The sequence below is a fragment of the Sorex araneus genome, chromosome 3 (assembly GCF_027595985.1).
Source record: "Sorex araneus isolate mSorAra2 chromosome 3, mSorAra2.pri, whole genome shotgun sequence".
Classification (NCBI taxonomy): domain Eukaryota; kingdom Metazoa; phylum Chordata; class Mammalia; order Eulipotyphla; family Soricidae; genus Sorex; species Sorex araneus.
The window spans coordinates 31,224,650-31,247,227 of record NC_073304.1 but is presented as its reverse complement, the minus strand read 5'-3'; the positions used below and the strand labels follow the sequence as shown (position 1 = coordinate 31,247,227).

General features: G+C 44.9%; 1 protein-coding gene across 2 annotated transcripts in view; it reads left to right on the top strand.

The window, feature by feature from the left end:
* Window positions 1–3,450: 3,450 nt before the first annotated feature.
* Window positions 3,451–22,578, top strand: part of EXD2 (exonuclease 3'-5' domain containing 2) — a 39,203-nt gene continuing 20,075 nt past the window's right edge. Inside the window, exons 1-2 of one of the 2 annotated variants that reach the window (XM_055132727.1) lie at window positions 3,451–3,566; window positions 12,503–12,875. In XM_055132727.1, coding sequence (XP_054988702.1) covers window positions 12,549–12,875 — 327 coding nt within the window. In that variant the 5' untranslated portion in view covers window positions 3,451–3,566; window positions 12,503–12,548. Of the gene's footprint in view, window positions 3,567–3,706; window positions 3,952–12,502; window positions 12,876–22,578 lie in introns of those variants that run through there. The other variant, XM_055132728.1, reaches the window with a different exon arrangement.

Genomic DNA, 22,578 nt, shown 5'->3' with positions numbered 1-22,578 from the left:
GATCCTGGTGGTGAATCCACAATACAGCTCGCAGAGGATTTTGATATACTGAGTTTGAACGCCCTGTTTGGCCAGGGCTTCAATGACTGCCTCAGTCTCAACAGAATTGAAGGCCTTCTTTAAGTTGATGAATGTTAGACAGAGCGGCATCTTGAACTCTCGAGAAACTTCAATGAGTTTGGTCACTGTGTGGATATGGTCTATCGTGCTGAATCCCCTTCAGAACCCGGCTTGCTTGCATGGTTGTCCTTCATCTAGTGTTCTGCTTATTCTATTCAGGATGACACAAGTGAACAACTTGTAGACGACAGACAACAGGCATATTGGGCGATAGTTGCCAATGTTGTGGATGTCTCCCTTCTTGTACAACAGAACGGTCTTACTGGTTTTCCACTGGGACGGAAACTTGCATTCAGACAGGTAGAGTGTGAAGAGTCGGGCCAGTGTATTGATGAGTACTGGCAGCAGATTCTTCAGGTGTTCGGGTCTGACTTGTCCGTGACCAGGTGCTGTTCGTGTCTTTACCAGCGAAATGGCATGTCGGATTTCAGAAGGGAGAACATTGGGAACAACATATCCATCCTGCGGAATTTGGTATGTGGGCAGGTGGACATGGCTGTCAAAGAGATCCGAGTAGAAGTTGTGAATAATTTTCTCCATTGCCTTTCTGGAGGATGTGATAGATCCATCGGGACGTCAGAGGGCAGTCATCTTGGTCTTGTAGTTGGCAAAGGACAGGCGAGCATTGCGAATACTTTTCCCGGCTTCTGCTGCACTGGCCAACACTGCTGCTCTTTTCTCTTTGAGGTCTTCCTTTATTGAATCTCTGCACAGCTTTGTGAGCTCGAACGTTAGCTTGTGGTTGGACTAGAGCTGTTACAGACTGGATTCCACGGGACGTCAGAAGACCTTGTGGCTGCCCACCAACTAGATGGTCAGATTTCTTCGTCAAATCTCTGAATGAATGATTTGAAGCTCTTTCTGTTCCTGGAGCGAGCAGGTATCATTGGGCTACACTAGCTCGTGACAGGGACAAATGGAGATGTTAACGGTTCCCGCTCGAGCAAATCGAAGATCAAAGGGACTACAAATGATACAAGTGAATAGTGCTATAGGGCTGGAGCCATAGTACAGCAGGTAGGGCACTTACGTGCTTTGCATGTGGCCAACCAACAATCAGCAGCAGCCCAACTGGTTCCCTGAACATGCTAAGAGTGATTCCCAAGTGCAGAGCTAGGAGTAACCCCTGAACACCACAAGGTGTGGCCCCCAAACAAAATAACAACAGCAAAAAGAATGTTATAGAGTCTGGAGTGAAAATACAGCATGTAAGATGCTTGCCTTGCATTAGCTGACTCAGGTTCAAGCTGTGTCACCATAGTATGTGTTCCCCAAGTCCACCAGGAGTGATCTCTGAGCAAGCACTGAACCAAGTGTAAGCCCTGAGCACAACTTCCATCCCACTCACGCCCACAGAAGCACTATAGACTGAATGTTACGTGTTTCTTCAAAATTCAATTCAAACTAAGTGGAAATATGATGAAGTTAGGAGACACTGAAAGTGAGTAGACCAAGAAAGTGGAGCGCCCATGAATGGGATTAATGCCTTTACAATAGACACAGAGTGATTCACGCCTCTGTACTTTCTGAGAAAACAGTGAAAATATGGCTGTCTAGAAACCGGAAAATGGGCACATTCACCAAAAAATAAATCTTTCAGCCGCTTCCTCATGGACTTCCCAGTCTCCACAACTATGAGAAATATATTTTTGATATTTATAAGCCACCCAACCTATCATAAGTTATTACATCTTGAATAGGCTAAGATAACATACTTGCATAAATTTACTGCAAATTCTCTATGCAGACATGGGGTTTATAGACCAGTCAGTTCATCTTGGGCTCCTTCAAATATTGATAACCTGTTATTTTAACCTAATCCCTTAAAAAATTTTATTTGGTTTTTGGGTCTCCTGAATGTACTCAGGACTTACTCCTGGTTCTGGGATCACACTTGGCAGGAAGGCAAGTGCCTTAATCCCTGTGCAATCTATCCAGCTCAACCTTCTTTTGATGTTGTTTAGGTGTTTCAGAAGCTGGCAGATTAAAAATGCAGGGAATTTAATCCTTTATAACACTGTTGTCCGGTTGTTCATTGATTTGCTCAAGTGGGCCACCAGTAATATCTCCATTGTGAGACCTATTGTTACTGTTTTTGGCATATCGAATACACTACCCAGAGCTTGCCAGGCTCTGCTGTGTGGGCGGGATACTTTTGGTCCCTTGCCCGGGTCTAAGGGAGGGACGGAAGAATCCTCTATATGTACCGGATATTTCCCCTTTATTGGTAGTTATCTAATGGAACTTAGAAATTTGTTTTGTTTTGGTAAATGAAGCAATATAATACAGAGGATGAAAACAACAAGCTTTGCAATCATATATATATATATATATATATATATATATATATATATTTTGCTTTTTGGGTCACACCTGGCGAAGGGGTTACTCCTGGCTCTGCACTCAGGAATTACCCCTGGCCGTGCTCAGGGGACCATATGGGATGCTGGGATTTGAACCCGGGTCGGCCGCGTGCAAGGCAAACGCCCTACCCGCTGTGCTATCGCTCCAGCCCCTGCAATCAGATATATTAAGGTTTGATTTGTTGTTCCAAAGCCTACTTGTTGAGTTATCTTGAGAGCTTATTAACAATGTTTATATAAAACAGCATTAATCATAAAATGGAAATATACTACCTCATGGGTAGTATTATATGTGAAATACTTTGTAAAGTCCCTTGCACACTGTGAGCACATAATCAACAAATGGCTGCTATTATTACACCTACCCCTAACCCTTATATAGATTACTCAGGCTCATCTGATTTCCCTTTTATTTTGCACATCCCATGACAAAGCAACAGTATTCAACACACATTTGCTGCTTTACTAACGACTGCTACTATAAAAATTTATGATACATTTTACCGACAATATTTCATATATAAACTAAAGATATCGTGACTATTGTTTAACAGGGCACAGATTACAATGGCTGTAAGTTAAAGTATATTACTGATGAGTCACACATTGCTTAAAGGAAGTACCTCTCCTCCAATTTACCATCACTGAACAATTACGGAAACTAATGCAGCGCAGAAACTCAAACTAATTCGGCCAGGGGCTGCAGAGGTTTTTCCCCGTGTCAAAGCCAAAACGAACAAAACCTCACCCCGGAAACACACCCCTCCAAAACAAAACAAAACAAAATACTACTTTTCCCAAGAGAGGGTGAGCCCTTCCCATTTTAAGGGATTCTTGGGTTCAAAGCAGTGGAGAAACTTGGGAAGGCCAGGGCCGAGAGCAACAGCTTCCGTACAAGATGGCGGCGCCCACCCCGATTCGGGTGTTATGGCCGCCTGGCCCGCCCCGGGACCGGAAGTGGCATCCCCCTCCCAACTGCCCGGTCGCGGATCCGGGAGCGGCTGCGCTCCGGTGGCCGCCGAGGTTCCAGCGAATCCAGGCGAAGCGCCGCAGGTGTGCGGAGCGGCGCCGGGAGACTCGCAGGTAAGCGAGGAGCCGGGGAGCGGCGGGGTGGGGGCCGGCGGCGGGTTTGGATTAAGATCATCCCGCGTGGAAGCATCATGAATCCCATAGGGTGATTCAGGACAGGGACCGTGGGGGCGGAGGGGAGGAGGTTGCCCCCCCGCCCAGGCCCCCGGGTGTGGGAGCTCCGGAGGGGGCCCCCGGGGGCCCAGCCCCTAGCAATGCGCCCACGCAATGAGGGCGCGCCCCCCGCGCATCAGCCGCGGCGGCGGCGGCCCGTCACTCAGTCACTCGGTCGCGGGCGCCCCGCCTCGCGCGCGCCTCTCCTCGGCCCGGAGCACCTGCTACCTCTCCATGGCCTCCTAGTTCCCCGCCGCCGAGGAAGGAGGCGTCGCCGCAGCACCCGGTAACGCCGCGCGCGGCCCCGCTCGCTCCCTTCGATTCCGGGGCGCCCCCCCGCCCCCCATTGTTACCACCCCCCCCCCCACTCTCCTGCCGCGCCGCCCGCCTGCCCGCCGTCGCCGGCGCTGCTGCTCCAGGGACTTGGCGCGGGGAGCAACCCCCGGCCGGGATGACACCCCCTGTCGAATGGTCCTCATGTCTTAGGAAATTGATTACCTGTGCATCGGAATAGAGACCTAAGCCTTTGTAAGATTTAGGTAACACGCTTGGATTACACACCCTCCGTGAAAACATTAAATTATGTGTGTTGTGTATATGCCGCGACACACACCTGTATGGATGATGTATGCACATCTGTCTACACAGCTAGTGATATAATCTTAATTGTATACAGGGCTGCGCTGAAAAGTTTTGATTGCCAGAATTTTAGGAAGCTGCAGAGAGGGAAATTTTGGTCACGTCGAGATTGGAAAATGTATTTTAGACAGTTGATGGGTACAGTTTTGAAAAAAAAAATATTTAAAAGTTATGTAAAACTTTAAACAAAATGGATCACAGGGTGTATGGGGTTATGTGGGTCCTCGGGCTACTCCTGACTCTGTACTCAAGGGGATTCCGTCGTGCTGAGGATTGAACTGGGGTCGGCCACATGCAAGGCAAGTGTCTTAACTCCTGTATTATTTTTGTGATCATATGGTCAGTATTCATGGCCTTTAGTCTCTTCGTCTAAAATAAGAACTTTAGTAGTTTGGGATTTTTTTTTCTGGACACCTTCCTGTACATCTTAATAAATGTTTGTAATTATAAAATATTTGTATGTAAAATTTTGTGTTAAACTTTCATAAAGGCATCTTTTATACATCTGTGGTGTACCTATTCTGCTACTCAACTTTTAATGCTTTTAAAAGTAGCTCCATATGGTACCACATGGTTCTCCCACACCATGTGGGGGAAGTAACCCCTGAGCATCTCTGCGTGTGCCTACCCCCAAATAAATAAAATTAGCTCCTGGAATCTTTTTTTGTCACCATGTGGAGTTCTACTTTATTCTTTCTAACTGGTCTGGAAATTCGACAGCATGTTAACTCTAAATGATAGGTGAGCACCCATGGATTGCTTCCAAGATTTTGCTGTTGGACACAGTAAGGCAGAGAACATTCTCCCACCTGCATCTGCCATGTAAGCACTTCTCAGGAAAGACAAGAGAGTGAAATTCCTGGGGGCAGAATGTGTCCGTTTAATTCCAGATTGCCCACACAGAGTATATAATTCATTTCCCCACACTCTTCAGTCTTCAATGCTCTCAGTATTTATTTTTACCTGTTTTATGGGTGGAAAATGATTCTTGGTGTCTTAATTTGTATTTTCCCCAGGTGTTAGTGAGACAGGTATCTTTTCATGATGCTTGACTATTCTTTTGAGAAATGCCTCTTTTCTATTGGGTTGCCTTCTTAGCAGTTTTATGTACTCAGGATATTAATCTTTTGTCATATGTATAATTTGAATATTTTCAGCTTAGTGACTTTTGAAAGTGCTTATCTTTTATTTATTTTTTTTCTGTTTTTTTTTTCTTTTTGGGTCACACCCGGCGATGCACAGGGGTCACTCCTGGCTCATGCACTCAGGAATCACCCCTGGTGGTGCTCAGGGGACCATATGGGATGCTGGGATTTGAACCCGGGTCGGCCGCGTGCAAGGCAAATGCCCTACCCGCTGTGCTATCGCTCCAGCCCCCAAGTGCTTATCTTTTAAATAAATGAGATATGTGTTGAACCAAGTTTAAAATATTATCTTTAGGGCATGGGGAGATGGCTCAAAGGGCTGGTGCAACATGCTTTGCATGCCAGTTGTCAGGCTGAGTCTGCCCCCACCCCGGCCCCCGGCACTGCATGATCCTCTGAGCACCATGGGTAGGATACATGCCCCAGGAGTAACCCTCCAACCCCCTAGCACTGGTGGTCCAAATGCCAGATTATGTTTAAACAGATGAGTCTTCTGCCATATTTTTTTTTTGTGACTATTACCTCAAATGGGAAATGTTTGCCTTTAAAGAGACTTTTGGAATGTCTGGAGCCATTTGGGGGGTATCCACTTAGAAGACGGGGAAGCCGCTGGTAACATGCTCCTGGCCTCAACTGTCAGTAGTGCTGAGGTTGAAAAGCTCTATTCTTCCCCAGACAGAGCAGCATTTTCTCCAGTAGTTTCTCCTCTGAGTTTGAGTTTTTCTTTAATTCTTGCGTGCGTGGGGGTGGGGGTGGGAAGTGGGAGAAGTAAATGCCTAGTTGTTTTTTAACAGTTACTTCAGATATTCGGTCCTTTATCAACCCATTGATATGGAACACTGTACTTGTCATCTACTAATTTCTGAGTCTGTTTTGTGACCTTCTCATTGGACCAACACCAAAATGTCCTAAATTAAATACATATTATACTTTACTATTGAATAGGGTGGATACTCCTTGATGGTGATTATTACTGTTGTTTTTCACAAGTGATATACTTTACCAGCTCACAGGTCATTCTTTAAAAATCAAATTTTTGGTTATTACTAGTTACTTTTCCAGATTAATTTTGGAATCAGCTTGTAGTGTTTTAAAGTGGATTTATTGAGAGGTTATTCACAGCCCATACAACCTGTTACTTCAAACACACAATTTAATGAGTGCCAGATTTGTATGCAGTGCCAGAGTTGTGTAGCGCTTTCCACAATCTTTACATTTTTTTAATCATCCTAAAATGAAACACACCCAGTCTTCATCCCATGGCCACAGTAGTCTTCTGTCCTTCTGGATCTGACTATTTGGTATAAATGGCAGCATTCATTTTGTGGTGTCGGTGCCTGGCTTCTCTGACTTAGCATAGAGTGTTCAAGGTTCATCCAAGTTGCAGCATGTAGCATTACTTCAGTCCTTTTTATTGAATACAGCTGCATCCTGTGGTATATTTACTTCACAGCGCTACAAACTGGGTGACTTAAAACCACCCTGTGGAGGCTAGAGGAGTCCAAATCGGATGTCATTAGGGCTATGCACGCTGAGTCCTTGCATAGCACCGGTTGCTGGATATCCTTGCATAGCGCCAGCCCCTACTTCTGGCTTCTCCCCTAAGTGCCTTTCTTCATATCATCACCCAGTCTGTGACTCCATCTCTGTGTCTCTTCTACCCTGTATAGTGATACTGGGGATGAAGGCCCGCCCTGTCCCAGTGTGACCTCATTTAACTTGGTTGCATCGGCCAAGGTAATTTTGACAGGTACTTGGGGGTGAGGATTTCACCATATCTTTTTGAGAGCTAGAAAAGAAGTAGCATATTTATATTGTTAAGTATTCAACCCTTAACAATATAGATACGCTACTTCTAACCATTCATTGGTTGATTGACAATTGTGGATATGTTTTCATTTATGAATATTTTTGCTATGAACTTTTGGGTAGACATATGTTTTTATTTCTCTTGGTTTTATATCTCAGTAGAATTGTTGGGACATCTGGCAACTCTATTTTTAATTGTTTCGGGAAATGCTAGGCTGTTTTTTCCAAAGCAGATACACCATTTTACATGCCTACCAGTAATATATGAGAGTTCATTCTAATTTCTCTATATACCTAGGAGATACTGTCCGTCTGGTTCCAGACCACCCCAATAAAGAAAATATTGCCATAAAACAAGTCACAGAAATTTTGGGTTTTCCCAGTGCATATGAGAGTTATGTTTGTGCTGCAATAGAGTATATTATGTGTGCACTAGAGCTGTCACTGTCACTGCCATCCCGTTGCTCATCGATTTGTTCGAGCGGGCACTAGTAACGTCTCTCATTGTGAGACTTATTGTTACTGGTTTTGGCATATCCAATACACCACGGGTAGCTTGCCAGGCTCTGCCATGTGGGCGCGATACTTGGTAGCTTGCCCCTCTCTGAGAGGGGCAGAAGAATTGAACATGGGTGGGTCGGCTGCGTGAAAGGCGAACGCCCTGTCGCTGTGCTATTGCTCCAGCCTGCACTAGAGTTATATTTTTTAAATGCATGTATTAGGAATTCTGAAACACTTTGAGTACCTACCATTTTCGCACTGATAGACTTGATCCTGCAGGATAAACACCTTCAATTTGAAATAAACACTCCATCTGGGTGGGGAGATGGCTCAAGGGGTTAGAGTGCATGTGTGGCATGCGGGAACCCTGGATTTGATCCCCTGCGCTGTATGGTCCTGCTAGCTCTGGGCATGGCTTCACAAAAGACAAAAAATAATGCACTATCTATGAAATGCAGTAAGGTGAAGTTATAAAGTGAGGTATTTGTGTTGCCAAATTTTATTATCTGCCTGTATTTATCTTTGGGTCATACCTGGTGATGCTCAGGAGTTATTCCTGACTCTGCACTCAGGAATTACTTCTGGTAGTGCTCTGGGACCATATGCGATACCAGGGCTCGAACCTGGGTCAGCCACATGCAAGGCAAGTGCCTTACCCGCTATACTATCTCTCCCAGCCCCTATTACCTGCCATTTAGGTTAGAGAAGTCCTAGCAGGTATTAAGTGAGATCTCATTGTGGTTTTGATTTGCATTTCCCTTATAGCCAGTGGAGTTAAGCATCTTTCATGGGTTTATTGACCAGTTGCATATCTTTGAAAAAATATGGATTCAAGATCCTTGCCCATTGTAATTGGTTTTATAATTGGGTTTTAAGAGTTATTTATATATTCCAGATGCATACTTGGGCCAAATACTTGTTTAGCACTATTTTCTCCCATTTTATTGGTTTTATTTTGGGGGGAGCTGGGGGTGAGGTGGGGAGATGGAGGAGTACACTTGTTAATGCTCAGGGCTTACTCCTGGTTCTGTGTTTAGGAATTACTCCTGGCAATGCTGGGAGTTGAACCTTGAACCAATCAGCTTCATGCAGAGCAAGCACTTTAACCCTTGATTTATTTCTCCGATTCCAGTTTTTATTTTTATAATAGTCAATTAGGTTTTTAAAAATTATGTTTGCCCTGGAATTGGAATACTTACAAGAAGGGATCAAATGTGTGTTTGTCTGAAGGAGCTCCCTGAGCACTGCTGGGAGTTATCCCTGAGCACTGGGTCAGGAATAGCCCCCAAACAAACAACTAAATGAAGCACGTATTGAATTTATATATTACTTTTGAGTATTTCTATGAAAGTTATTCTTTTTTTTTTTTTTTTTTTTTTTTGCTTTTTGGGTCACACCCGGCGATGCACAGGGGTCACTCCTGGCTCATGCACTCAGGAATCACCCCTGGCGGTGCTCAGGGGACCATATGGGATGCTGGGATTCGAACCCGGGTCGGCCGCGTGCAAGGCAAACGCCCTACCCGCTGTGCTATCACTCCAGCCCCGAAAGTTATTCTTTACAGAAGACCTTGTGGAGAAGATTGCCGAAAGGGCAGAGTGGCTGGTGGGCAGGCCTGTAAGTGGTTGATGTGCACTCTAGCGGAGAGCTCTGTCTCCATGGTGCCAGCCTTCTGCATCTATTCAGTAAGGCTTTTCTTTTCATGTTGATCCTGCACATTTTGTTTTTTTTCTCTAAAAAAAAAAAATTGGGCGCCATGCCCAGCAGTGCTCTGGGGGTTGCTCCTACCTGTGCTCAGGGAACCTTGCTGGGTGCAGGAATCAAACCTGGACCCCTGAATACAAAGCCTGTGCTCTGCCTATTGAACTATCTCTCTGGCCTCATCTTTTGCATTTCTTGTTGGATATACATCTAAGTGTGTATGTGTGTATGTGTGTGTGTGTGTGTCTACAGTTGTGTAGTATTTTTTTTATTTTTGGTCTTGTGTAGTTTTAAAGTAATGTATATTACTTTTATGAATAACATTTTCTTCAGTTTTGAGTACAGGGTAAATGGAAGATCATTGGTTTTACATTAGCAGTATAGCACTGTCGTCCCATTGTTTATTGATTTGCTCGAGCAGGCACCAGTAATGTCTCCATTGTGAGACTTGTTACTGTTTTTGGCATATCAGATACGCCACAGGTAGCTTGCCAGGCTCTGCCTTGCAGGCGGGATACTCTCGGTAGCTTGCAGGGCTCTCCAAGAGGAATGGAAGAATCAAAACCGGGTCAGCCATGTGCAAGGCAAACACCCTACCCATTGTGCTATTGCTCCAGTCCGGTTTCACGTTATCAAACTTAAAAAAGTGACTTAAAAAATTGTTCTGATTCACTTACTAACGCAGGTGATTCTGATGGAGTCCAAGTTGGCTCTTTCCCTTTCACTATTTCCTGCCCTCATTTGGATCTCACTCTACTATTGTGGATCATCTGACTGGTGTCTCCACTCCTAACTTTGTTTTCCTCCAATCCACATCCACACTGCTCTAAGGTTAATTTTGTAAAAGAGGCTTCTAAAATCTCAGGGCTAGGACAAATGGAGACATTACTGAGACCCCCTCGAGGAAAATGACGATCAATGGGATGATGATGATGATGATGATGATGATTTAATTTATAAATTTTATTTTTTTATTTAAAGAACCATGATTTAGAACATTATTCAGTGTTGAGTTTTGGGCATACAATATTGCAGCACCAGTCCTACCACCAGCGTCAGCTTCCCTCCACCAGTGTTCCCAGGTTCTCGCCCCTGTCCCTCCAACATGCCCCCAACCTGCCCTCTTGACAGGTGCCTTTCTAGGTTTGGTTGTTAAAGTTTGGGCCTCATGATTTCAGTGTTGTTGACTCTGTGGTTTGGATATTTGGTTCAATCATTCATTAACACCACCTTTGTGCCTGACTCTCATGACCCACCCCCCCCCATGCCTCCCTCCCCTGCATTGCTTTTCATCTCTCTCTTCTCCCCCTCTTTGTCCATCCACTCTTTCTCCCTATACTCTGGTGTCAAGGATGATCAAAAGTGCATCTGAAAATGATCTGATTTTCTTTGGAAATAAACATTCATTTTTCTATACAAAGTCATGATTTAATTGAGAGGTAAGATATGCCCAAGATGCATCTTGGGGGGGGGGGGTCCCAGGGACAGTTTAGAGGCGCAGAGTGCCTGCATTGTGAATGTAAGGCTGAGGGTTCCGGTCCCGGGTGTCATATGTGCTGAGCTTGATCCTTTTACCTCTGGGCTCTGTCAGCCCCAGGACGCAGGCAATTCTGAACTGTACTGCGGCCAGGTGTGGGAGAGCACCACGAAACAAGGGGTAGGCCTAGTGAGCACTGCAGCTAAAAGCTGTGTGAGCACCCTCACAGTGACCCCTGCATGTAAACACTCCAGCCAGGGTGTGTGTGAGCACAGCCAGAGGGTTGGTGAGCCACAGCCCAGCAGGCAAGGAGTTTAATTGCCAGCACCACATATGTTCCCCTAAGGCCTGCCAGGAGTGATCCCTGAACACAGAACACAGAACCAGGAGTAAGCCCTGAGCAGAACCAGGGGTGGCTCAAAAACCAAGCCAAACCAAGTCAAGTAAGTGTGTCTCCAGCGAGCACACGTGCAAGCACAGCTGGAGAGTTCTCCTGTCGGCAGGCACCGTATCTGATACGTGCAAGCGTCACAGGTGTGTGACCCCAGTCAGCCCAAACGAAGGCTTTGATCGTAACGACACACAAAGTGGGTGGAAGTGAGGGAAACATGAAATTAAAATGCAAATTGATGTCAAAGGACAAGAAGCATTGGGCTGAACAAACAAAACGAAATAGAAAAGAGACATCTGGGCCCAGTGGCTTGCGCCCTTGCCTTCTGTTCTAAATCCAGTGCCTTCTGAGTGCCTTCCAGCTCTCTATATCCTTTCCTTCTTTAGTCCCATCTGCCTTTTATTTTTACGTGCCCTTAAAAGTGCTGAGTTTCACCAAATCATGGGGTTGAGTCCTGCATTTTGCTCTGCCGCCCACCGCCCTCACCATCTAGAAAAAGCAAGGTCTCCCCAAGGTGCTGATGGGTACATTTTTGTTGAAAAATAATTTTTATTCAGCTTGAGAGAGCGAAGGCTTAACGTGCAAACACCTTAAGGGAGTTCCATTAGTTAAAATTTACTCAGTAATGCATCAGCAAGTTGAGTGGGAGAGTGGAAGGCTGGTGTATTGTTTCATGGATGTGATTTAATGTGATGAACATGGCCAGCATGTTGAGGATAGAGTATCATTCTCTCTCTCTCTCTCTCTCTCTCTCTCTCTCTCTCTCTCTCTCTCTCTCTCTCCCTGTCTTTCTCTCTCTTTCTCAATAACTGTTTCATGTAATAGTTACTTCAGTTTGTGGGCACATAGGTCATACTGTTACTGTCATCGATTTGTTTGAGTGGGCACCAGTATCGTCTTCTCATTGAGAGACTTATTTTTACTGTTTTTGGCATATCCAATACACACGGGTAGCTTGCCAGGCTCTGCCGTGCGGGCACGATACTCTCAGTAGCTTGCCAGGCTCTCCGAGAGGGGTGGAGGAATCGAACTCAAGTCGGCTGTGTGAAAGGCGAATGCCCAACCGCTGTGCTATCACTCCAGCCCACATAGATCATAGATGGTAATTATTTTTTGAAAGCTCGTTTCCCCCAAGGTTGGGATCCTGTATATATCCTTGTTATTTGTTTTGCAGATGTAGGATCAGTGCTATGCTTCCCTAAACCACAGACCGATCCAAGATGTCTAAACAGCACCTAACGGCATTGACAGTGACTGCCTTTGTGGGTGTGGCTGTCGGGGGCTTTGTCCTGTGGAGAGGCATCCAGCGCAGGAGGAGTAAAACCAGCCTTGAGACCCCTACGCAGCAGAAGACACCAGAGGGGAGACCACGTCCCCGGCAGGAGGAGCCGCAGCTGCACTCCGGGGCCCCCGGGGGCTTGTGGGAACAGAGGATCCTGGAAGCAGAGGTGGTGACGGTGGCTGAAAACACAGAGTGGGAGCAAGTTGAGCCCTTGCTTAGGAGCGAGTTAGAGAATTTTCCAGTGCTTGGAATCGACTGTGAATGGGTAAGTGAGAACGCCAAAATAAAATCAGTGCATCTTTGGGGCTGGAGAGATAGTACAGTGAAAGGGCGTTTGCCTTGCATGCGGCTGACCCGGGTTCAATTCCCTGCATCCCATATGGTCCCCTGAGCACCGCCAGGAGTAATTCTTGAGTGCAGAGCCAGGAGTAAACCCTGTGCATCGCCAGGTGTGACCCCCCCCAAAAAAAAAAACCACAAATAAAATCAGTGCATCTTTGCTGCTTTTCCAGGAAGGTCCTGGTAGAGGACAAGGAGAGCCAAAAGCTTGAAGGAGAATTACCTTTTTCCAACTTGCTTGTAAACAGATTTTAGCAGAAAGAGAAACTGCTTCTTTTGGGGCCACAGAGATAGTACATCCCATAGGCGCTTGTTTTGCACACAGCCAGCCCAGGTTTGGATACCCGGCAACCCATATGGTCCCCCAAATACCGCCAGGAGTAATTCCTGAGTGAGTGAAGAGCCAGGAGTAAGCCTGAGCATCGCTGGGTGTGAGTCCCCCCAAATACCAACAACAACAACAAAGAAACTGCTTCTCTTCAGGACAGGGGAGAGCTTATACTCATTGTCATTTATTTTTCCTTGAAAATTTCATTAGAATCCACTCAAGTTCTGCATGTGGCATTTTCTTTCTTTCCTGTTTTTATTGGCTTATCTTTGCTTTACAATATTATGGCATTTGAAGGCTTTAGCTTCATATATGTGTATAATTCTCACTGTCCCACCAAGACCACCCCTCAAATCTTGCCTCCCATAGTCCTTCCCCCTTTTCTCTGGTAACCACCATGATTATTTTTTATTATTATTATTATTATTTTGCTTTTTGGGTCACACCTGGCGATGCACAGGGGTTACTCCTGGCTCTGCACTCAGGAATCGCCCCTGGCGGTGCTTAGGGGACCATATGGGATGCTGGGAATCGAGCCCAGGTCAGCCACATGCAAGGCAAATGCCCTACCTGCTGTGCTATTGCTCCAGCCCACCACCATGATTATTGATTCTAGGAGTTTTGTTGTTTTGTGCCAATATATTTGCTTCGGTTATTCATACTGCACATAAGAGTGAAACCGTCCTGCAGTTGTCTTTTACTTTCTTATTCATTTGCATAATCTCCTCAAGATTTGTTCATTTTTATTCCAAAGTGCATGATTTCATCTTTTTAATGTCAGAGTAGTCTTCCATTGAGTGTATAGACCACAGTTTCTTTATGGGGTCTTGTTAATTTTGAGCAAACACAAAACTCCTAGAATCGATAAATAACCAGTAGTAACCATAGTTATTATTACATCCTTAGGACTAAGTTTGTAACTGTAAGTTTAAACCTTGTGACCACCTTCATTTATTTCACCCACCCTTTCTTTGGGGAACCACCAGTTTTTTCAATATCCATGAGATTTTGTGTTTTTTTTTTTTTTTTAAGATTCTCCCTATAAATAAGGTCATATGGTATTTGCCTTTCTCTGTCTGAGTCACTTTCACTTAGCATGGTACCTTCAGGGTTTCTTAGTTGTTGATCTATGTTCATCTATATTTTTCATGTTCATCATGATCTATGTTCATCTATATTTTTCTCATTCATTGATACACAATTTAGGATGCATCCTGATTTTGGTTATAGATAATGCTGTGATGAATATAGGGGTGCATATCTCTTTCCAAGTTTGTGTTTTTGTTTCAGAAATAGAATTATAGGATCTATAAGAGTTCTCTTTTCAGTTTTGTTTTGGTGTGGGGTCACAAACCCGATCTACTCAGGGTTTACTCCTGGCTCTGCACTCGGGAATTAATCTTGGCGGGACTTGGATTGTTGGGGATCAAATCTGGTTCAGCTGTATGCAAGACAAGTGCATTACCTGCTCTCTTTAATTAAAGTTTTTGAAAAAACATTTGAAAACACATTCATACTGTTTCCATAATGGTCACACCAACTTGCATTCAGTGTTGGTGGTTATCTTTTCTCCAACCCTTTCCAGCATTGATATTTCCAGTCTTTTTCATGTAGACCATTGGAATAGTCATAACTTTCTTTAAAAAAATATACTCCCGCGACTAACACCCAAGAACTGTAGAAATAAGTACCAGGAGGTTGACTCCTTGACTCCATGGCTTCGAGGCTGGCCTCACGTTCCGGGGAAAGGTCAACTCAGAGAAGCGATCACCAACTACATTGTAGTCGAAGGCCATGTGGGGGAAGGGAGTTGCGGGCTGAATGAGGGCTAGAGACTGAGCACAGCGGCCACTCAACACCTTTATTGCAAACCACAACAGCTAATTAGAGAGAGAAAACAGAAGGGAATGCCTTGCCACAGTGGCAGGGTGGGGTGGGGGGGAGATGGGATTGGGGAGGGTGGGAGGGACACTGGGTTTACGGGTGGTGGAGAATGGGCACTGGTGAAGGGATGGGTTCCAAACTTTGTATGAGGGAAGTATAAGCACAAAAGTGTATAAATCTGTAACTGTACCCTCACGGTGATTCTCTAATTAAAAATAAATAAATTAAAAAAAAATTACAAATGAAAAAAAAAATACTCCCGGGGCTGTAGCGATAGTACAGCGGGCAGCGCATTTGCCTTGCACTCGACTGACCCGGGTTCGATTCCCAGCATCCCATATGGTCCCCCAAGCACCACCAAGAGTAATTCCTGAGTGCAAAGCCAGGAGTAATCCCTGTGAATCACTGGGTGTGACCCAATGTGAGTCACTGGGTGTGACCCAAAGTGAGTATGCATATATATGTATATATATATAAATGTATGTATATATGTACATATATATATAGTGACGGTGAGATATATATATGTATGTATATATATGTACTCCCTTCTATTTCTATTTTTCATTTGTTTAAGCAGAAGGCTTCTATCACCAGTCTTCCATTTCTAGTTTTGATAGAAACATATGTTCTGAGAAATATTTTTTTAGGAAAAGTGATATGCAAATACTATGTTCAATGATAATTGGCTTTAGTATTGAGAGAAATTATAGTGAATTAAAAAACTCATAACTCATATGAACAAAGAAAGTGCCAATTATAGCTCAAGTCTAGTGTTGTCAGATTGTCTTGAACTTTTGAAAATGGGAACTCAGGGCCAGAGCAGTAGTACAACATGTAGCTGACCCAGATTTGATTCCTGGTACCACATATGGTCCCTTGAGCCTTGCCAGGAGTGATCTCTGAGCACAGAGCCAGGGTAAGCCCTGAAAACCACAGGTTATTGTACCCCCAAAAACCAAAAAATACCAAACTAAAAAAAGGGAACTCTAGGGATGGAGATGTCAATTTAATAGGCTAAACACATGTTTGCATGTAGTATGCCCATGTTTGATCTCTAGTCCCCCAAACTCCACTAAGGATGACCCAGAAGTGACCCACACACACCACTAGATATGGCCCCCAAACAAAAACAAAAACAAAAAAACAACAGAAAAAAAGAAGAAAAGGGAAGTGTACTAATTCAAATTTTTTGCCCAAGTATTTAAATATTTAGAACCAATAGTAACAATACCAAGCATGTTTCTTGGTCAGCAGATGGGTCAGTGACCATTAATTTATGTCTTCTGATCTACATTTTTTTGGTTTGCTTGTTTTGGAGTCACACCAACTGGTGTTCAGGGGTTACTCCTGGCAATGCTCAGGGGACCATGTGGTTCAAAGTATTGAACCTGGGCCTTCTGCATGCAATGAACGCACTCCAGCCCATTGAACTGTTTCTCCAGCCCTGATCTATCTTTTCCTAAGTAATCTCGTCTAATTGTATAGTTTTAAGTAATGATATGTTTATGATTTTCAAGGCTTTTATAACCACCTACCTATTTGACATTTCCTCTTTGCTATCTTATGGTCATCTCAAACCTAATAGGTAGCTAACAGAACTCTTGATCTGTCCCAATAATGCTAATTATTATTAGCATTCCCATCTTTGCAGTTAAAACCAGGTAGATATCTTCCAATTCTCTTCCTCCAGATTGTCTAACAGGACTTTGTTATGATCTAAAATCAGACACAGAGATGATGATTCGATTAAAACAGATGCCTTGCATGTGGCCTACCCTGGTTCAGTTCCTGGCAACACAGGGTCCCCTGACATCAGAGCTGGGTAGGTCATGAACAGTACCACATCCTGCCATGAATCTCCAGGAGGGGCCCCTGGGTCTCCTGAGAACTGCTTGGGAAAACTTCACCCCCAAAAATCACCTGTACCAAATGAGGATTCGGCCATGATTTAAAGGCCATTATTGCCTTTCTTCTGGAAGGGTGCAGATGGAGAGAATAAATATCTTTCTGCCCCTTGTCTCTCAAGTCTGCCTGTAGACAGCCTTGAGTAGTTACTTCAAATAATTGATGTCATAAAGAGAGAATGAAAGGCAGGTCCTTCCCTGCAATATCACTTCTGGGAATATATCCTGAAGGTGCAAAAAAGCACAGTAGAAATGACATCTGCACCTGTATGTTCATTGCAGCACTGTTCACAATAGCCAGAATTTGGAAACAACACGAGTGCCCAAGAACAGATGACTGGTTAAAAAAACTTTGGTAAATCTACACAATGGAATACTATGCAGCTGTTAGAAAAGATGAAGTCATGAAATTTGCTTATAAATGGATAAACATGGAGAGTATCATGCTAAGTGAAATGAGTCAGAAAGAGAGGGGCAGACATAGAATGACTACACTCATTTGTGGAGTATAAAATAACATAATATGAGACTGACACCCAAGGACAGTAGACACCAGTGCCAGGAATATTGCTTCATAGTTGGAAGCCTGCCTCATGAGCTGGGGGAAAAGGAAGCTGGAATAGAGAAGGGATCATTAAGACAATGATGGTTGGAGGGATTGTTCAGGATGGGAGATGTGTGCTGAAGTTCAATAAAGGACCAAACGTGATGGCCTCTCAGTGTCTCTATTGCAAACCATAATGCCTGAAGATAGAGAGAGTAAGAGGGAAGTTGTCTGCCATAGAGGCAGGGGGAGGGGTGGGATGTGGGGGGGGAGGGATACTGAGGACATTGGTGGTGGAAAATGTGCACTTGTGGAGGGATGGGTGTTTGATCATTGTATGACTGAAACTCAAGCATGAAAGCTTTGTAACTATACCTCACGGTGATTCAGTTAAGAAAAAAAAGAAGAGGGGCCGGAGCGATAGCACAGCGGGTAGGGCGTTTGCCTTGCACGCGGCTGACCCGGGTTCGATCCCCGGCATCCCATATGGTCCCCCAAGCACCGCCAGGAGTAATTCCTGAGTGTAAAGCCAGGAGTAACCCCTGAGCATCGCTGGGTGTGACCCAAAAAGCAAAAAAAAAAAAAAAAAAAAAAAAAAAGAAGAAAAGAAGGTCGTTATCCCAAGAGCACCCTTATGCTGGCCTGTCAGAAGCTCACTCCCTTTTCTTTACTACTATCCCTTCACTTCCACTTAACGCTGTTTGCCAGTGCTATCTCCGAAATATACTTTCCGGTCACTTATTTCACCACATCCTCCCTAGAGCAGGCCCCAGATGTCTCTGGGGCTTGTTATAGCCTCCCTACTGACCTCTCAGTCGGCCTTTTCTGAACCGTCCAGTTCTTCTCTTTATAGTAATCAGAGTGATCATTTTAAAATTCAGATCAGTTCACACCATTCTGCTATATAAAATCCTCCTGTGTCTTCAAATAAAACCAGATATTTTAAATTACCTGTCTATTCTTATATACTCAAGCTTTTCTCTGTGTCGCTGATTTTTAAAACTTTTTTCTCCCTCCCCGCAAACCTGCAGTTGAGGCTGCTGATTTCCTCCTATTCTCTTTACATCATTATTACTATTCAGCATTGTTGGGCCTTTATTTGTTGCTTGGTTTTTATTCTTGTCTCAAAGCCTTGATCTAAACTAACTTGATACATAAATACCACAGACTAAGGATACTTTTCAGTTAACCCATTGCTGCACAGAAAATAAGCCCAGGTCATTCTTTGTTGTTTTTTTAAGTTGAAATTTTAAAATGTAGTCACTGTATTACAGAGTTTTTCATGATTGGGTTTCAGGCATACACTGTTCCAGCAATTCCTTCACCAGTGTCCACCAAAAATGGGTGTGGTTTGGGGGCCATCCCCGACTGTTGCTCGGGACTTACTCCTGGCTCAGTGCTTAGGAGATCACTCCTGGTGGTGCTCTGGAGAGCGGATGCAGGTCAGGGATCCAACTAAGGTTTGCCCTGTAGCAGGCAAGCACTTGACCACACTGGAAGCGCTTTGATCCAAGCCCAGATCATTAACTCTCTGCTGCCACCGTGGGGTCATTTAAAGAATCATAGAAGAATGAAGTTGACCTGAGAGTACTGCAGGTGAGGCAGGTAGGGCACTTTCCTTGCACCTGGTGGACCCAGGTTCTTAATCCCATATAGTTCTCTGGATCCCACTAGAAGTGATCTCTGAGCATAGAGCCTGGAGTAATCCTGAGCATGCTGGGTGTGGCCCAAAAACCAACCGCAAAAAAAAAAAAATGGAGATATCTAAACACTGGTTTCAAAGTGAATCTCTGAAATTCATAACAAAGTGTTGGAATGCATAACAAAGTGGAGTTTTGTCTATAATGATTTATGGAATCATGTCTTGAAGTATTTTGTTTTGGGCCTGGAAGATTGCTCAGAGGCTGCAGCACATCCCTGGCATGCACGAGGGCCTGAGTTTGATCCGTGATGCCACATGGCTGTCCAGACACCGCTGGATGTGACTCGGATGACGCCCAGCACCACCTGGCCCAAACAGCACTGTATCATTGCACCTGAGCTTTGAACCCCCACCCCTGTAGGCTGTGTTGCCAGAAGTAAACCCTGAGCCCCTGACCACTGCTGGGGACCACCCCCCCGACCACCACCACATAAAAAGGAGATGGTTCAACTACATTTAGATGAATTGTTATCGAGCAAAAACCAATAATCAAATTTCTTCTCTTCCTTCCCTCCTGACTGCTCTCTGTCTCTCTGTCTCTGTCTCTCTCTCTCCTTCCTCCTCTCTCCTTTGAGGCACTGTTAACAATGGAAGCCCCTTCCGTGTCTGTGAGGGGCTCTCCTGGATATTGTACAATGTGTATCAGCATTCTGGTCTTTACTTAGACACTAGTCACTTCTCCCTCCCCAAGCTGTGACAATCAAAAATTAACCCCCCCTTTTATTTTGGCTTAAAAATTGCTCCTAGGAGTGTTCAGAGAACCAGGTGATGCTGGGGCTTAAACCAAGGCTTCCTGCATTCAAGTCATGTGCTCCTGCCCTTCAGCTATCTCTCTGGCCCAGCAGCCGAGTTTCTTGTCTTTTGGATCTCGGGTGAGCCCCACACATCAGACGCCTTGAAGATCAAGCTGGCGTGCTTTAATGTGAAGATACGGAAATAGCTTTCATTGATTAAACAGTGCCCAAGAAGAGAGGGGCTGAGACTTGTACACATTGAGCCTTGGCTTTCTCTACCACTAAAGTCGAGGTGGGGGGTTAAGACCCTTCACAGTTTATTTGTTTTGATTTGGGCTCACCCCTGGTGTTGCTTAGGACTACTCCCAGCTCTATGCTGGGGAGCACTCTTGGTGGGGCTCAGGGGCCATGTAGATCAAACCCAGCACTTCTCCATACAAAGCATGTTTTCCAGCCCATCAAACAAAAGCCCCGTCTTGCTGCTTAACAGAAACTCACTTTTAATCTTGACTAGTTTCTTCTGGCTTTGTTCACCTCAACTGTGAAATATCCTTTCTTTGATTACTTGCTGTACTTTGTTTGGACCTCTTCTTTGGTAGAGTAATTCCTGTCTGAGTTTGTGTGGATTCCTCCACCTGTAACACCTAGGGTCCATTCCACCTCTCCCATCACTGTGTAGCCTCAGTGGCACCTGGTACAGTGCCCAGCACCCCAGTAGTGTGGTAGTGAGAGACCTGCATTGCTCAGAGCAGGACTTCCATTGTTAATCTCTGAGACACTTTTAACGGTGGAAGCCCCTTCCGTGTCTGCTAGGGGCAGTCCTGGATATTGTGGGACATGTACCAGAGTTCTGGTCTTTACTTGAACACTAGTCACTCCTCTCCCTCAAGTTGTGACAATCAAAAATCTCCCCAGACATTGTCAGCTGCAGTCAGTAGTTGCAGAATCTCCTGCCCCCGCTCCAGGCTGTCTTCACTGGAGTCCCCTCGGAGGGGGATGGGTTGAGTTTCCCTCCCTGCCCCAAGCAGAGCTCCGGCAGCCAAAAATCTCCAAAACCCAGCCACAGCCATACTCAAGGCCACTCTCCAAATGAAGGAACCATCAGAGAAACCCAGGTACGTGGGACCCGTGGCTGAGATCTCCAGGCGGGCTCGGATTGGGACTGGGCCTCCTCCACCCAGATCCCCAGTTTTCCAGTAGCTTGGCAGCCACACCCACAAACTGCCCCCACCCCCCAAGCTATGTACTCTCATCAACAGCCAAGATCCAGAGACTATAAAACAAAGCTCCCGGAAGAGAGTGATGCAGAATCTCACATGGCAGAGCTTGGCAAGCTAGCTATGGCGTATTCGCATTCGATATGCCAAAAGCAGTAATAATAATAGGCTTCATTCCCCTGACACTGAACGCAACAGGGACGAATGGAGACATTATGGGTGCCCGCTCGAGCAAATCGACAAGCAATGGGACAACAGTGATACAGTGATACAGTGATTGTCATCTGCCCCCAGATGCAGGGAGAACAAAAATCTCTTGATTGAACTGACAAATTTAGGTTCTAGTGTCAGCTTTGCCACTGTTTCTCCATATTCAGGCAGACTCTTCACCTGTAGGCTTAAATTGTTTCCTCTTTGAAAATAAGGACTAAGGCTTGCTCTTCAAGCCCGTGCTCTCCCTTGAACACATTATCTCACCTGCTTGTCTGCTTCTTTGCTTGTTTATTCTCACTCTGCAGAAGCCTAGGTTTCTCTCAAACGTGTACCTCTCCTTTCTCTCCCCTCACATCTTCCTAAATAAGTTCCAGTGACTTTCTTTACCAGTTTGCCTCCTCTTGAAATTCTTTTCTATTAGGGAAAAGCGACAGACCCTGAACGCCTGTGCTGAGGTTGGGCGTGACCTGATCCAGACAGGCACTTCCCCAGCGCTGGCGGCCAAGGTGGGTCAAGAGGTGGAAGCAGTGTTCTTGCTCCCCACTTCCCTGAGCCACCAGCATCTCTGCCATGTGAGCAGGAGGCTGGAACTTTCAGTCTCACCCGAGAAGGGAAGAACTGGAGGTTGAGTCAGTCATCAGTGATCAGTGATTGTTTTTTAAAATTTTTAAATTTTACTGAATCACTGTGATATAGTTGCAGGCTTTCTTGTTTGGGTTATAATTATACAATTATCAAACACCCATCCCTCCACCAATGCACATTCCCCACCACCAATATCCTCGGTATACCCCCCGCTTTCCCACCCTCCCCCTGAGCCCATAGCAGGTGATCAGTGATTTAATCAGCCATGCCAACCAATTTTCTTCTCCAAACAATGGCATTTTATTTCTTCTTCTCAGCATTCTACTCTGCAGCTTCTTTGTCAACTATGCTAACTTAAAGAAGCCTCCACCAAGGTTTAAGAGAATGAATTTGGATTTTCCTATACATTTGCCCACAAATAAACTTTCTCATAATTGAATGGTTCCTAGACCCAGTTTTTTTTTTTAATGTGAAAGTTTCCCTATACTAACAAGCAATTTTTTTTTTTTTTGCGT